The sequence below is a fragment of the Acartia tonsa genome, chromosome 8, assembly GCF_053477335.1.
Source record: "Acartia tonsa isolate MP-2025a chromosome 8, ASM5347733v1, whole genome shotgun sequence".
NCBI classification, from domain to species: Eukaryota; Metazoa; Arthropoda; class Copepoda; order Calanoida; family Acartiidae; genus Acartia; species Acartia tonsa.
Genome location: NC_137267.1, coordinates 31,809,001 through 31,826,603, shown reverse-complemented (window position 1 = coordinate 31,826,603; position 17,603 = coordinate 31,809,001). Strand labels below are relative to the sequence as shown.

The window sequence follows — 17,603 nt, the reverse complement described above, 5'->3', positions numbered from 1 at the left end:
AGGGGCATTCTTTTTATGTTTTTCTGTCATGTCACATCCCGACCTAAATAAGAAACAAGCACATGAAGAACTACATGCAACCCCTTAAACCTTTTTTTTTCAATTTACTTTATGATCAGCAGGGTCGGTGTTTCGACACCTTGAGGGAAAACGCGAAAAAATCCTTTTTATTTAAGTAAAGAAAACAACCATCCACCTATCTATTCCTTTTTTTATTTTTTCTACCTACTTAAATCCGGGATGTTGGTAAATATTTTTAGCCAAAATGAGCGAAGCTTCTCTTTTATCATACATTTATAGTTTTGTCAATTATGGCGCTTTTTTGTGTAATTTGAATGATTATCATTTACACATTGAAATAAAGAGAAAACTCGCTTGGAAGAACTAAAGACAAAAGTTGCTTTTAAAAAATCCAGTTTCCTTTGTTAGGTAGGTACCAAAGCACAGAATTAAAAGTATTTGTAGTAAGATTCTATGTTAACTTAGTGAAATTTTATATTTTTATACCATAAAAACTCAAGTTGTATGTTATTTAAAAATTGTATTAAAAATTGCTTTTTATGCTTAAGTATTTTTAATCAGGGAAAAGGGAATGTGATTCTGACAAACAATTCTAAAGGAAAATTTAACCACAACCCCCTTCCCCTTTTCCTCCCCTTCTTACCTACCCCTCTTCAGTTAAATGAAAAAACAAGATATACTTCCACCTTCCTTTTAAAGGTTTCGTGATATTTTGTAGAATTGATTGTTAGAATAGCTACCCCTGATTTTTAATGAAATTAAACAGGTATGCAGGGATTTTAATTATGTATTGTTTATGTGAACTTGTATTATTTTACTTACTATTTTTGTCTAATCAAACTAAAGTTCACAGGAACATTATTATCAATCAAAATCTTTGAAATTGTCTATAGGTTATGTTATTATAAAATTAATAATCATTAAAAATATTATATTGCAGAAAAGAATCTTCAAAACAAAATGTCTTTAAGTATGATAGGTAGATTAATGAAAACACCAGTTGTATTAAATGAGTTGAGAAGAATGAATCCAATAACAAAATTGTATATTCAACAACCAAGATTATTAGTCAATATAACTGAAAACAAAGTTGAAAAGAAATATTTTTCCACAACTAGAAATTTAAAACAGGATGACCAGCAACTCTCGCCTGCGGAAGCCAGTCTTATTAAGTAAGTATTGCTTAAATCTTTTTTTTCTTCTAAGATTTAAGAATATTTCAAATGATTTGACTACTCCCTGACTTATGTATGTTCATACCTCACCTTGGCTTTACGTCACAAGTTAAAGTATCACTAGGGGGGGAGGTGCTAGGTGCTGTTAAATCGTAAACCGTGAGCAAAATGGACCTAATATTGAGCTATAATTTTGAAACTTGGTACATAAGCCTAGTCCAATAGAACAGGTACTACATCTAAAAGGCCTAAAAATTCCATATTCGGATTTTTCTTACTTAACCTAACCTAAAAATTAAATGTTTTAAATTTTTTTTCATTTAGATGTATTACCTATTAGAACCAGGCTTATGTACCAAGTTTCAAAATTATAGCTAAATATTAGGCCCATTTTTCTCACATCTTATGAGCCCCCCCTCCCCCCCGCCCCCCTCCCCCCCTTAGAACTCTCAGGTTTATCAATGTATTTTAATGATAAAAAAACATAAATTTCATACCTATCAAATAAGTCATCTAACGAAAATTTCCCTTCAATTATTAAAGATTTTCCAAAAATCCCTTTTCAAATTGCGTAAAATAGCCTAAAACTTGTCCGATACTAAACTTCAGTGAAAATTAGGGAACGACTATCTTAGCCGTTTACAAGATCCTAGGGAACATCACACACATAACTTACTACTTTACAGTATATATGATAAAGTTATTTTTTTAGAGTTTTAGCCGAAAGTTTTCCAAAAGCCACTGATATTGCAGTTGTCGATATTTCAGGTTAGAAAAAAACCAACCGCATCTTATCTAAACCATAATATATAAAATGGGAAAGGTTCAAGATAGTTTAGTTACTCCAAAAATAAAGAGGTATTTACACGAGAGAAAGCACTTCGCAGAAAGGCCTTAATTTACCAAATAAACTTCAGATATAAAGAGACTTTATGTAGAAATATATGTACTTTTTTACGTGCCTAATTTCATATTAGCTGAAACCAAGTGTTTTTTTTTTTCATAGGCGGGTGTGGATCAATGTACGAAGTTTATGTAGAAGCTCCAGATTTTAAGGTAAATTGCCTAGTTGAGTGAGCACAGAACCCCTCCCCTTCAACCTTATTTTGAAATTGATTTTTAAAAAAAGAGTGAGGGGGGTTGGATAGCTTAACGTTTGTATTTCTTTTTTTTATGATTTTCTATAAATTCAACACGACATATAAGCTTCAAATGGCAGAAATTCGGGATGAAAGCGAAGTTTAATTTATCAAACAAAAATATATAACATAAACATACATATTATAACTGTGATGTTTAGGGAATGAGAATAGTGAAACAGCACCAGTTAGTTACAGCTGCGCTTAAGAAAGAAATTGGAGATATGCATGGCATTAGAATATCTACTAATCCTAGTCCTTGTGATCATTAGAATTTAAAAAGGGATATTTCCACGAAATGTATTGAGATATTTCCATGAAATGTATTGAGAGATTTTGACATTTTATTGATCCCGTAAGTCAGAAAATAAACTTTTACCATGTAGTTTTTAAAAGGACAGACATTAAAATTTCAGAGAACTAATCTCATATTTTTGTTAACTTTTAGATATATATTTTAACCAAAATATCATATTCTTGAAAAGTACATGGTAGTACATGTGATAATAGTCTCAATAGTCCATTATTCAGGTATCTAAAACAGTTGATAAGATCCAATACTTGGAATAATCCTTTTCTGCATATTTACCTATTTAAAATATTATGTTTGAATTATTTTAGACCTTAATAGTATTAGGTATTTTTAAAAAAATAGTTTATATCATATTTTTAGTAAAAAAATCTTCAAATTTATATTCATATTATTTTGCAAGTTATTAAACTTAAAAAGACATAAGAAATTTCATTCATAGAATATTTTATATAGGGCTAATTGTTAAACATTACACAACGCACTTCAAATGTCCTAGATTTTTTTTTATAAAAATAGAAAAATGAATAATTCTACCTATGAAAGGGAAATTTATTTTCAGACCAAATAAAAAATGAGTTCGCATACGGACGAGGAATTATTGGTGGAAAATACAAAAAGGTAATTTTAATATCTTTATCACATTTACTTGTACAGTACTTGACCCAAACACCCTATCCTCTTTTCAAGAGAGGTAAAACCTACGTCTGGCTATGTATCTATCTATTTCTAGTTATTTTTTTATCCAACCTCTAGTCAACAAGCTATTTAATTTGAAAAATAAATAGAGGATTAATTAAAAAATGTAAGTTTTAGGATATCTGTATTTCATTCAATGGGCACAGTCTTATTGCTTTATCTCTTTTTGAGTTCCTTTTCGATGGTTCTAAAACATCGCCCTCACCTAAGTTTTGCCTTATTTAATATCCATGTATGTATCTAGATTTAAGAAAGTGCCCACACTGCCTGCAGTAATAATATCAGCCTGTTTATGTTCAGCACAAATAATCCTGGCATTTGTTTTGCCGGAGCTCTGTGATAAAAAGGTAAATTAATCTACAACCATTTCTTCCCCTAAAGATAATTAGGTAGGTACTATTTTACCAAAGCTAAAATTGAAAAGCTATTCTTCTTGTTAGAATAAACTTCAGCTCTCTTATAGCAGCGTAACTACTCTTTAACCATCTTATGTACATTTTATTATGTAACTTATCAAGTGATGATTTCTAGAAAGATTAGATATACCATGTAATACATAACTTTATTATTTGCGTTTTTATATAGTATACAAATCGTTTTATATCAAGCGGATTGTCACCATACTGCTATTGACAACCACCACTCTAATTTATTGAGTTTTGCTTTCATGGATATTGTCATCCTTGTCTCTACAATAATAATAAATTACGGATCAACTGTAGTTCACGGTAAAATATTCCTGGTAACGAATATTTCCAAGAATCTATGAATTTAAAAGGCTGCTAGCTGCAAAACGGCTGAATGTACAGATCATGCCCGCATACTGTTTTAAGCGACATAAGAAGGCCTACAAATAATCTGGAATATCCATAAATTAATAATGCATAATTATCTCGCAGTGCAGAGAAATGCGCGAAAAAGACCTGTTTTGCGCGTTTTTTCTTCAGTGAAGCTTTCCCTGTGCACCATTGGATCTTAGCTATTCCAGATTATTTGTAGGCCTTCTTATGCCGCTTAAAATGGTGTGCGGGTATGATCTGTACGTTCATCCGTTTGGCAGCTAGCAGCCTTTAAAATTCATAGATTTTTGGAAATATTCGTTACCAGGAATATTTTACCGTGAACACTTAACAGCAGTTGATCTAAAATTACAGTTGCTGTTATGTTTGTTACTAGTTGTTATAGCTGACCAACTTATATAAATGATATTTTTTGTTTACTTGTAGGGTAAAGAATGTGTACTGAATTCATTCTCCATCCTGATATACACTCATGGCGGCCACTGGGCTGGTATTCTGGCTATTGATCAAGTTCTGCACCTGGCACATCATAAATCTAGGCTGGGTGGATACCTCGAGTTTTACACAAAGTAAGATATTTCAAGGTTTTGAAGGGGGTAGATTTTTTTATCATAATACTTTTAGAATGTAGAAACGAATCTATATGTAGGTATGTAGACTTTTGTTATTTTACAACAAAAAAAAACAGAAAACACCGATAACCCGCCGATAAACGACTAATCGTTTGATTGATTAGCCATCGTCTTAGGGTTTAGACCTTAGTAGTCTACTCGTGACAACTTTTAATAAAAAAAGTGGCAATAAGTTTTATTCTCTTAGTTAATACCTACTCATGGTATCAACTATCATTTATAGCATTTTGAATTTAAAAAATTTTTTTTTAGGACAAAAAATATCCGACGGGCGCCCTTTTACCTCGTATCAGCTGGGAACTTTGTCCTTATGCTGATTGTTATCATACTTCATGATCTGTGTGATAATGATGCTACTTGCAGTCATACATTTACAAAGGTAACAGACAAACCAATAGTATCTACCTGTAGAGTAGAGTTTCTAGAATATACTATATAAAGGGTGTTGAAAAAAAACAAATCAATCCCTTCACTTTTTTCAATATAAGCCTTACAGTTTTGGTCCAAAACTAATACCTAAAAAAATAATACAATTCATGCCCAAGCAATTACAATGAGAAAGCAATATTGAATTTTGAATCTACTCACCCTTCCAGAGCACTAAAGATTAAGACCTAGCCCTTGCAGAGAAATTTACCCCATATTGTTTGGAGTTTTTGATGTGGTATGTAAAGACCTTTCTATAGACACCTTGACAAGGTTTCTAACACAATCTTAGCCATTTTGGCATCAAAAAGAAAGACCTGGCAAACATCCAGATCTAGAAATAGACAACGCCGTCATGCCTCAATGTTGGATGGGTCTGTCTTTTTTATGCCAAATTGGCAAGGATTGAGTTAGAAATCTGGTTCAGGTGTCCATAAAAAGATTTTTTATATGCCCCATCAAAAACTCTAAACATTATGGGGTCTATCTCCAAGATTTGAAGTACTTATGGTGGTTCAAATTGTGAGCGATCGTTTTTTTTAAACACTGTACATATGATATACTAGCGGCTACGCCCCTAGAGGCCTATAGGGACACGTACATTTTTTTTTCTTTTCAATCTATTTTAATATCAGCTTTTTTCCAAAAATATTTTTTTCGCTGATGGATGGTGTTCGTTATGTTTTTAGCTAATTCAATTGCAAAAATATCCACAGGGCGGCGTTTTTTGTTGTTGATTTTTTTTGTCGATATCTCTGGGGAGGATAGTGGTACTCTCCCCCAAAATAGTTATAAACCTTCCCATAGCCTATGAGAAGCTACCCCGTTAAGGAGAACCCGATCGGTTCATCGGTTAGAGAGATCCTTCGGTACAAACACACAGATATCCTGTTACTTTATTATAAGGATAAGTTACAGGATGTTTGTCTGCCTCGTGCATTTGTCTGGATCTCGCTACAAATTGGAACAATTTGGTTGTCAATGTCCATGTTTACAATGTATCTTATAGGTCCAGGGAAGGTTTATAACTATTTGGAGTAGGATAAACTGAATGGTTGACTCCTTTCCTTTAAGTGCCCTTAGAGGCATCTAGAGGCGTATGTGCTAGTAGCATATCTAAGAGTAGGTTTAATAGGTAGATATTAAATCTAGGTACTAATTTCAATTATCTATTTACCTAGGTTGATTATCTACGGGGTATGATAACTCTTGAATCTCTAGTAGTTATCTGTTGCAATGTTAGTTATATCATTATTCTCAGAGACTTTAACGCCAAGCAATCACCACCAGATGTACTAAGGTATCCATTTTTTTTTAAACAAAGCTTTTAGTTAATTATTTTTGTGGTCCTACACAATTTGCTGTTCCTACATTATGGTCTCTAAAAAATGTATTAAACCGAGCTACTAAATTTTGATAGCTACTTAATATTAAACCATTTAAAGTGTAACTATTTTTTATCAAACGACTAAAATCATTCATTTCTGTAGTTTAATGACTTTGTGCAATAAAACTTACAACAATTAAATATCTATTGTACAGCATTTAGTTGTAAACCACAAAAGAATATGCCATTAAAAATTATCCTTTTGCGGCTAACTTTGTTCAGTATCGTTCTTGTGAAATATATTGAACAATAAAAGTAAAATTTTTTATTTGAATATCAGGGATGATTTTGCAACCTCCATTCATCTTGGAGGTCAGATTGAGAGTATTGGAGCCCAACAGCAGGATCAAATAATGGAGGTCATGGAGCGACAGGCAGAATTGATCAGGTACGTGCTGTTGTTGTGTTCACTAAAGTGTTCCTTTGTATAGGGATAAGATACAATCATAGAGTTTGAAAGAATAGGAGCTCCACGCCCTGATATCAGAGGGATAATTTAACACCTATGATATGAGTCACACTCTTTCCCTTCTAACGCCTACTCACTTTTACTTAATCTTGGCCTGAGTGTGGCAAGTGTTCTACTAATCCAACCTAGTTAATAAATCTTATCCGAATTGCGTTAGAGAAATTGAAACAGATGGAAGTATTGTTTAGGGAAAGGACAGGATATTGGACTATACTACATTGCACTTGTACCCGAAGTTTTACAAGTCCTCTTATTTGTTGGTGTAAAAACTTTGGGTATCTTTATTAAACCTTAATTATTTAGTTCAAACTAGTTCCCAATGAGTTTAATGTACAGAAGGAGTCATTATTTGTTTATTTGATGAATAGATTGTAGTTTGATATGATAGTTAAATAGATGAAGAGATAGCTAGATTATTGGATTGAATTTAGTAACAATAAATGTACATATATTTTTTCAGATACTTGAAAGATCACTCAGAAACTTTGGGCCGAAAAATCCTGGAATTGACAAATCAGCTGGCGCTGAGAGAACGAGCTTAAGATTTCGGGAATAGCCAAGAAATATTGAAAGCCTGAATGAGCTACAGTATGTGTTTAAGAACAAATATTTTTATATCTAACAGTTTACAATTTCCTTATTATTCAATTTTCATATCTAATTAAAACATTGTTTTCAGTTTTATTTGTTTTATAAAATATTTTTTTTCTTGAACAACAAAGCTACCTACACTACATTGATTGAAACTGTATTTTTGCCATATCAATAAGAAAATCATTGGAATAAAATTTTTTATCTACCTACAAAGTACAGATAGACTAAAAAGTTTATATAACAATTTTGCACATTAAATTACAATTTTCTAAATAACATTAAAAAGAATTTTATGAAAAAGAAAAACAACGGTTTTATTGATAAAAATTTTGAGCCTAAATTTAAATGCCTAATTACAAAAATGTGTCATTTAATGAGTTTAATAATTTTTTATGTAACCATATTGCATCACAAAAATATTGCATAATAGAAACTTAGGTACTTAATTTTGCTATTGTCCTTTCCCTCATTAAGACATAATACATAGCATAAAAAGACAAATTCTTAACTAAGATATTTTTTCAAATAATAAATTTTGATTAGATCTGAATAACTAGAAATAATTACCGTGTGGGTAACATTCTATGTTAACCTAAATTATGGCTTTGAAAATAATATAGTAAACGACAAGTTTTTACATGATAACACTGATTTGTCGTAATTTGATTATAAATAACTATTTTGATGAATACATGTACATTTTTAGTACGTTAAATGATCCATTTAAATAATGTAATATTATTATACATTGTTCGATTATCAAAATCTTTTATGCTTGATTTATATTGTACTTATTTCTACTCATTTAATTATATTGTTACCAATTTTTAAGTTGATTTATTTAAAATATTGATCGAATCTATTAGTTTTTCCTATTTTGATAATTTAAACAAAGATGATCTTTTAGAAAGTAGTAAAATTTAAATAATTCAATAATTGAGGAAAATATTGAATTATACAAAATTGCCATATTTTTCAATAACTTTGTATGCCAAATAATTCGTATAATCACTGAATGTCGCATAATATGTTTTTTTTCGAAATAAAGAGCTTATACATTGATTCTTGATTTATTAATCTTAGTTGTTATATTGGAAGTTTTTATGGTATTCTGTCATCCCACAGGGATATAGCTCCCCGCAGAGACTATAATTTTTTTAAAAGCTGAATGAAGGGAGGAGGGGGGGGGGAAGGATTACATAGAATTTAATTAAGTAATCCCAAAATTAATTATAAATTTTGCAGAAAATAAAATGTTACTGAAACTAATCTAGCTGCCTTTCTGTTTGACCAACGTGACTGTAAAAAGATCAAAAAGAAAGGTAAAAGTTGATAGGGAAAATGCTAAGATAAAAAAAAATGCATGGGGCATAAAGCTGGCAGGCGGATTAATTTGTCGTTCACCCAACACCCCTGATTGAGTTGCACTAATCCCCCCAATAAATAAGCTCTCTGCCCTGCTTGTTAAGGTCATTCTGATCAGCTTTATTTTTCTCCAGATACAATACCTAATAAAAAACTTAATCATATCATCCAATTGTTTTTAAAGAGATTTTGCCTCCTATAGCTTGTAATTATTTTTAAAGAGGGGAAATATATTGTGCCAATCCCATAAATAAGAAAATTCTTACAATGAGGTCTTGTAATATTTAAAAATTTTAATTTCTTCGATTATTTATCAGGCTAGGTTATAGCCCTCAAGAAAATTCATAAGCTTTTGCTACGCTAATTATGAACGCTGTCGCGTTAAAATTAATGATAAGCAAAGCTACTCTATAATTAACTTTGTCGTTTGTCTGTGTAACAAATTTAGTTGCATTTAAATAACGTTTAGATAGATTTTCAAATACCAAATTGTTTTAAATTAGTTTATTAAATATAAATATAATTGATATTTAATGAAATTAGTTTTTAAAAAGCAATATTGAATCAAATTATGTCCAGCAGAATATATTGGTAGAAAATGTGATATCGTCAAAAAGAAAACCAAAATTGAGACGCCTAGCGGCGAATTTCTAAACTATATATAATAAAAGTTCTGTTAATTTTGGTATTTCTGAGGCCTTAGTTTTAGTTAAACTAAAAGAAATCATGCAATTAAAAATATTTCTAAAGAAAGCGGACCTTTAATTGTCTGTTACTTATGATCTCTAGAACTGAAAAACTGAATATATTTTATTTCCAACTTACAGGGCAATAAGAGAAACAATGACAATTATAGACAACATGGTGCGTTCCCTAAACGTGCAACACTTAACTTTCCTCCCCCACTCCCATATTTTTTGATGAATTGAAACTAATGGGATGGATTGGTGGCAGTAGTTTTAACACTTACCCCAGCTGGATGTCCTAATTGTGCAGGGCCATTACCTGCGGGGCTGCCTAACCTAACTCTAAGTAATACACAAACAAATGAAGCTTCATGTGGATTGTAAAAGAAAATGCTTTTGTTAAAAGTTAATAGGTACAAGTGTGTAGATATCCTTTAAAAAATGGACATACGCACAAATTAGGACTTGCTTATAGAGATAATTTGCTTCTAATAATGTGCCTTAACTTGCTACATTCTTTAAAAAACAAGGATGACAACATCCATAAAAGCGAAGCACTGAAACGGTAGGACAAACGGACATTAACACTTGTATAGTGTCTGAACTGAATAATCAGAATATAAAAGTATAAGAGTCGACGCAAAATTGTATGTAAATTTGTTGAAAAACTGCTTGATACAGGATAATGTTTATGGACCGACCCTAATTATAGAAAAGCTTCGCTTTTAAAAACTAAAAAACATTTTGTACGGAACTGACAACGATAGGAATATCTAGTAATAATTAAGGTTTTTTTATGTGCCCTACTGTTACAGGTATATTTACGTACACAGTTTGAAATCGATAGATCGATTATAACATGCCTATTGCCTAAAATATGAATTTAAATCAAAATCATTTATTAACCATAAGATCACACTACTACTCCCGATCTTTGGACACTGCGCGTATGGTCAGAGCACGTTGATGACGTACGGACCTACGTCTTATTTAGGAAAGCTTTACATTTTAAATTGTTAAATGAATTTGTAATTTTGGCAGTTACTGTAAACCACTCTTTAAAAAAATTCACTATCACTTAAAATTGATTAAAACAGACATTATCCTATATCGATCACTAGCGGCTATGCCCCCTAGAGGCCTATATAGGGGCACTTGAGGAGGGGGGAGTTGAATCCCAAGACTCATTTTTTAGTAATTTTTTTTTTTTTTTTGGGGGGGGGGGTTCGAGGGGGTTGAACCCCCCTCAACTCAATTTTTATTTTAGTTAAAGAAATGAAAATGTTTTTTTTTTTTTTGGGGGGGGGGTTTCTAGGGTCTATTTCTAGCTTGGGAGTGTGTTGGTACCCTCCCTTTAGTAGTTATAAACATTCCCGGGACCTATCAGAATAATAAAGGTACTAAGAAAGAGAGGGAATGTCTGATTGAGCCAATAAATGAATCGCATCGGAGCATACCTGAAATCTCATTGGTTATATTAACTTAAAGTTTACTAGATTTTTTATTAGAGTTAATTAGAGCTGTTCTTTCAACTTTTACTCGAATCAAGTCCATCACATGAAGTACTGCCTTCATATTGTTGTTTCACATCTATGTTTTATCTGTGCATTAATAATAAATATGCTTCATATATTGCAATCATTGTAAAATAATAAAAATTTATGAATTTAAGTTAATAAAATCATATTTTTTTCTTCAGTTTCTATTAAAACAAAAAAATAATATCTCGGACTTCAAATGTACATGATTTATAATCTTTAATTCGTAATTCGTATCTATTATAAACATTTAAAATACATAAATTCATAGTTTGTTTCATGTTTACCTCGAAATAAATTATATAAAAATAAAATAACAACAAATAGCAATACAACAGTACGTTCGTTACGTTTTCAACAGGACCTAGCGTTGTACTGTGTTTACACTGTACACATATGGGAAAGGGAAAGGGCATATTTTTTTCATTTTGTTCATATAAAGAGTCAGCTGTAAATAGTCGCATTTCTTAAGATAAAGCTTTTCTCATGTAAATTATATCGTGTTAAAATTTATTTTCTAGTATAGTGTAAAGAATATTACAAATCCTTTAATAAGTTTGCTATGAATTGTTGAATTCCTTAATATAAAGTTAGCTTTCTAGAAATTATATACTCGAAAAATTTTAAAGTTTTTTGTCAGCTGGAGGAGTTCCTTTGTCAGATTTACGAAAAAGGGTTCACACTATAGTTCTTCTCTCCTATTTCTATTATCAGAATCTACCCTGTTACTTTATTATAAGGGTTGGATGACGGACAACTAATTTGTTAGTAGTTGTGCAACCAAGAAGTGGATTCTGTGACCTGTCTGTTACTAAGTCAACTTTTATATTTAAATGTGCATTTGTTTTTGTGTGTGTGTGTGTGTTTGTACTTGGTTGTCTGTGTGTTTTGTCATAGGGGTGTGTGTTAGTGTGGTGAAAGTCTAAAGTATGATGAAATTAAGAATTTAGAAAGGTGTGCATGCAATTCAGATTTTTCATTATACTAGCACAGTAGCGTGAGATTGAGATTTAGGCTTACTAGCCTAATGAATCTAGTTAAAATTTTCAGGGGCATTTAAAAAAAAAATTTTGCCCCTTGGATTTTTTTTTTCATCGGGACAAAAAACTTCATCCATTTTGAGTTGCGAAAACCAGCTCGGAGTCTTTAAAAAATCTTGATTATGAACCTATTAAATTCAATGTTACATCACATTTTGAACGTTAATTTTGAAAGAAAACAATATTTGTTTTGTAAAAACACATCAACATAAACTTACAAAAATAAATATGATTCAAGACTAATCTTGAATCAAGTTCAAATATCTTTCTCTATATTTCTCAGACAACTTGCGTTGTTGACGCAAAAATGAGCGTATAGTATAAATATAATGCTGATGAAATTTTTACTTCAGTTATTCTAGATTACTATAAGAAAGCGGCTAGGGTGATAATTAGATAGTTTTATAAATTATTTATCTTTTAAAGATATATTATATATGAGTGAATTTTTTGTAATACCTGCGAAAAAACGGTAATCCTTATTTAGAAGTGACAGGATATGTGTCTGTCGGTCTGTGGTTGCTAAACAAATATGGTTCTCCTTTACAGTGTAGCCTCTTATAGTTCCTGTGAAGATTTATAATTTTACCACGCTACCAAGAAAAATCGCCCCTATAAAAAAAACCCACAATTAAAATTTAGAGTGGGGGACGGTCGACAATCCCCATTCTAGGGGCGTAGCTGCTAGTCCTTATTTATAATGAACAGGATTTGTGTCTGTCTTACTGTATATCTTCTTATAAATTAAATTTGAAACTGAATGGGAGTTGATTTCCCAACCCCCTCCAAACAAGTGGCCCTATAAGTATACAGCTGTTTTTTTTGTGTGATATCCTACTGACCATCTATTTTACAACAAACTTTGTCTAATATTTTATCTGTAATGATAAGCTCATAAAATATTTTTTTAAATGAAAGAAAAATTCGGTGAAATTTCAAATTTTCTCACTATGTTTATTTTAATCGAAGCGCTATATAATAAGGGTATGTTCGCAAGTACTTACTTCCGTCTGTACGTCCATCCGTAACCGTTAGCTTCTATCATTTATTTTGACATGACATGACATATTTGTCCTATCGATTTCAAACTTTTACCCGGGGTTAAATTTTGGGGGGGGGAACAAATTTTACATCTGCCAACAGATTTCAGGGGGGGGTAATTACCCCCCCCCCCAAGCAAATTTTACCCCCCGGGGTAAAAATCTTGGGGGGGTAAAAAAAATTTGCGGCGCGCTTCGCGCGCCATTTTACCCCCCCCCCCAAAACCGAATTACCCCCCCCTTAAAAAATTTTTACCCCCCCCCAAAATTAAAAGCTTGGACGCCCCTGAGTGCAGGACGGACGGACCTTTCATGAAGTAGATTCTTTTAACAAGTAGTACACGTTGATTGCTAAAAAATGTAATTTAAATGTGTATTGATTTAGGGAGGCTTTTTATACAATGTTGGATTATTGCTTATATGACCATTAACCTTTTGATTTATTATTGGAAATATATAAGTTTCACGAGCTATAAGCCACGATGTTTCTAACGTTGCATTTTTAGAAATATGGTAGAAAATATTTTAGACTTCTTAGAAAATAATATTGAATTTCTAAAAAGCATTGTTTATCCATTATAGTAAAATTAAATTAATTTGAGAGATTTTCTGAGTTTTGCTTAAATTGATTTAACTTTTGTTTGTTATGAAGCTTCTCTGAAAAGGAGAAGTTTATCGCACCTTATCATACATACAAACTTCCAGCTATTTTTGTATACATGATTTGATAATTTTTTCCATTACATAAATTCAAATCCTCTTTTGTAAAGTAACCGGATGTCTTTCTATATGTATTTTTTTAAAAGGAATTAGTATTTGTAAAGGGGCAGGTTTAAGCTATTTTCCGTGGCCTCCGCTCCCCCTCCCTAGAGTTATAGCCCTCTAGAAAAGAACCTTTGAAACAAAAAATTAACATAAAAGGTATCCACCTCACTCTTGAGGCGAAGCCCCTAGAGGCTAGGGACGTATTACCGAACTAGTTGTAATATAAGAAGATAAGGTTTTTTACTGCGATATATGTATGTATATTATATGATTGTGTTTTTTGTTGATGCACATGTTATTGACAAATACATTACAAATCTACATACAAAAAAAAGCCAAATTAGCTAAAATCTGCTAAATCTGCCACATCAAAGTTTGTGTGTGTTTAGCGAGATAGAGACTTTAGTCTTAACGGTCTTTTAGTGACTGTTAGAAGGGACGTACAGTCACGCTCTAGTTATAGAGATGCTTTTTATTATTTTTGGCGAATTTGTAAGTTAACCAATTGTTTATATTATTCGAGTTAAAATATATGAGTCAGTTATTATAAAGATAGGATTCAAATATCAGTTAAGTTTTATATTGAAACAAGGATTAAAACATTCATACAGAATTTATTGTTAGTGAATAAACAGAACTTTAATGGTTATGGATGTTTAGAATTAATATTGTTAACGTATAAGTAAAAACAAATTTTGAAATTTTAAGGGACTAATCAGACTAAATTTTAATAATAAAGCCTCGCTACTACGAAATGTGAATTTGGTAAATTCTTTATACCTAAATTATCTTAAACCTACCTTGGAACAATACTAAACTTCTCGATAAAGCTAAACTATCGGTAAAGCCGTTTTTGAGATCTTATTGGGCTTAAATATACTATATTGACTATCTAATACTTAGCAACTTAAAGTATATTTTTAATGCAAAAGTGAAAACATTAAAAGGACTGGTTTTAATCTAATAATTTTTCATTTTTATATCCGTGGAAAGCTGTTTATAATACGATGTGAGAAATAACTATTATTAATTTCAGTAAAATGGACCAGCAATCTATCCCTTCCAACCCCCCAGACGAAGGTGGGGGAAGAGCTGCGCGGGATTACCAACTAGACCTACTCGAAAAGGAATCTTTCATTTATTTTTATTCTAATCCCTAACACAAATTTTTTTTATAGGCAGTTTCCCTCAAATTGTCTAGTCGAACAACAAAACCCCTTTACTGATTTTCAAATACATATAATTTTTTTCCCGGTTATAGGTTAGGTTATACAAAAAGAAAGAAAAAAATACACCATCCATTCAATCGTATTAAAAAAAAAGTAAGGGATGGGGATTTTGTGCTCCTTAGGCACCTTTCTAGAAAATTTGTGTTTACTATGGCAAGTTCTTTGTAAAAAGATAAAATACAACCATTGCATTGTAAGTTGTTTATAATCATTTTTACGTTTTTTTACCATTTTTTGACTAGGGTCTACTCTTTAACACCTATACCCTGCCTTGATGATGGGAGGTCGATGTTCTACTTCAATCAAATAAATGATAGAATCAATGTATGCCAGGCTAAAGAGATGAATGCTATAGTTTACCTGGGTACGGGGTCAGGAAAGACCTACATTGCCATCATGCTGATCAAGCATATGCGGGCAGAGTTGGGCAGGTAAACAAATGTACTTACATCCTCTATTCCCTCTCAATATATATGTATGTAATCGCACAAGTAGAACGTAATTGAAAGTAAAACTGCACTTTTAGGTAGGAAAAGAGTTAAACATATTTATAGATGCAATGGATAAAAAAAATAACTCATATAAAAATAACAGTATGTCTAACTGTCTGTGTAGCTTGAAATCTCGCTACCTTTGGAAAATGTAATGCTCCTACACAGTGAAGATTCTTAAAGGTTTATACTTTGTAATTATTTTGGGGGAGGATACCTTCAACCAACATCCAATAGAAATTACCAGAATTTGTTTTAATTTTTTAAGTGGAAATAGAAAATTAACTCTCTCCCCCCTCCCCCCCTACCTTACATCAAGTGCATCTTGAGGCATCTAGGGGCGTAGTTATTTTCTTAAATTATATGATTTTATACAAATACAAATCAATGAGTTAATGAGTTAAATAAACAAAATACTGATGTTAATTTTAGCTGGAAAGATGGTAGATTTTTGAATGGTAAAAAGGTCATCTTTCTCTCTCCCTCTGTGGCTCTAGTTGATCAACAAGCAAAGGTAGGCTTAATTAATTGATTAATTGGTTTGCCAAATAAATTTTGGTTTAATCTTATGACTATGGGCGATAAATTGATGCCCATCCCTAATGAGAAAAAACAAAATTACCTCTAAAAATGAAAGAATTACCTACAGACAGAAATACATTAAAAATATAAACAAAATTTCAGACGTCTACCTTATTTGTGTAGAACTTAAAAGCAGTTATGTTACAAGAGATATTTTTTTTCTGTACATAAATCTTACTAATATCTATTTTTTTATTCTAGGAGATAGAAAATTGTACAGGCTTGAGTGTTGGCAGATATACAGGCAAGGACGTTGTAGTTATTCAGTAATGTCACAAACCTTCATAGACGCTTAGATGAAATAGGAAATGCAACTGTGAAAATACTCAACATAACCCGCTACTTTGTTTTCTTACCACGATCCAAATTAGCTATTATACATTATTATGGTTGTGTATCTCATCTCTATACATGAGAAGTAGAACAATATAGTCAGCACAAGTAAAACAACAACGTTTCTACACACAGGGGCTGATGGGGTGGATGATTGGGATCAAACTAAATGGAGAGAGGAAATTGATAAACATCAGGTGACATTTTTAGTAGAGAAGCTACTCTATATTTAATCTAGTCTGTCTGTACTTCCTTCTGTCTCTTTCCTTCTTTCTGCAATGCTGCTTATTGTTCATTTTTTTCTGTAACTATTAACTTAGTAGTTTACCTCTCTCTTCCATTTTTAAAATTGTTTGCCCGAATACACAACTCAGCTCAATATTTCAGCTACTTTTGGACTTAATTGTCATTTTCCATTAAAGGCAGCTTTTAAATATTACCATTTTAAGTTTAATAGCCGAGAAAATCTTGTTTCGCCCATAGAATTTCTGCTAATTGTATTTAATCCGTATTCAGGTGTTGTGTCTGGTTCATGATGTGTTTATCCTTGCCAGACAATGCAGCGCCATTTTTCTTAAAGAAATTTGCCTCATGATTCTAGGTTTGTTATTTTTTATGACTTTTTGAAAAAAAGTTCAATCCCTGTTTGGAGGGCTTTCTGTATGGCTGTCACAGTCACGTAGATTCACTGTTTTAGCAGCTTAGACTGTTAGTCTTTTAGGGTAAATGCCTGGTTTCTCTAACCTTAAAAATCACGTGCTCTGTGTACTGTAAAAGGTTAAATAAAGTTAAAACATTTGTTGGGCTTGTTGGAAAAAATCCGAGAATTCTTTTTTACTTCTTCATTATACTTAGCCTAAAATTCTTTTAAATATTGTATCA

At 31.7% G+C, this 17,603-nt stretch overlaps 3 protein-coding genes across 4 annotated transcripts in view; all 3 read left to right on the top strand.

Annotated features, from left to right (window-relative positions):
* The first annotated feature begins 433 nt into the window (after window positions 1-433).
* LOC145326719 (bolA-like protein 3) lies at window positions 434-2,980 on the top strand. The gene is made up of 4 exons (XM_080170096.1): window positions 434-1,193; window positions 1,909-1,964; window positions 2,203-2,252; window positions 2,497-2,980. Exons 1-4 carry the CDS (start codon window positions 982-984, stop codon window positions 2,605-2,607), a joined length of 429 nt encoding a protein of 142 aa, XP_080026222.1. The 5' UTR covers window positions 434-981; the 3' UTR covers window positions 2,608-2,980.
* A 152-nt stretch (window positions 2,981-3,132) lies between these two features.
* Window positions 3,133-8,714, top strand: LOC145326718 (transmembrane protein 192). Its single transcript, XM_080170095.1, has 7 exons — window positions 3,133-3,266; window positions 3,589-3,691; window positions 4,571-4,713; window positions 5,029-5,155; window positions 6,384-6,502; window positions 6,870-6,977; window positions 7,519-8,714. The coding sequence occupies exons 1-7, from the start codon at window positions 3,220-3,222 to the stop codon at window positions 7,598-7,600; spliced, it is 729 nt and encodes a 242-aa protein (XP_080026221.1). The 5' UTR covers window positions 3,133-3,219; the 3' UTR covers window positions 7,601-8,714.
* A 181-nt stretch (window positions 8,715-8,895) lies between these two features.
* The window catches only part of LOC145326717 (endoribonuclease Dicer-like), a 39,303-nt gene continuing 30,595 nt past the window's right edge, over window positions 8,896-17,603 (top strand). The window contains exons 1-7 of one of the 2 annotated variants that reach the window (XM_080170094.1): window positions 8,896-8,974; window positions 15,123-15,214; window positions 15,650-15,746; window positions 16,239-16,320; window positions 16,590-16,632; window positions 16,857-16,918; window positions 17,238-17,322. In XM_080170094.1, the coding sequence (XP_080026220.1) occupies window positions 15,127-15,214; window positions 15,650-15,746; window positions 16,239-16,320; window positions 16,590-16,632; window positions 16,857-16,918; window positions 17,238-17,322 (457 nt within the window). In that variant the 5' untranslated portion in view covers window positions 8,896-8,974; window positions 15,123-15,126. Of the gene's footprint in view, window positions 8,975-12,582; window positions 12,754-15,122; window positions 15,215-15,649; window positions 15,747-16,238; window positions 16,321-16,589; window positions 16,633-16,856; window positions 16,919-17,237; window positions 17,323-17,603 lie in introns of those variants that run through there. The other variant, XM_080170093.1, reaches the window with a different exon arrangement.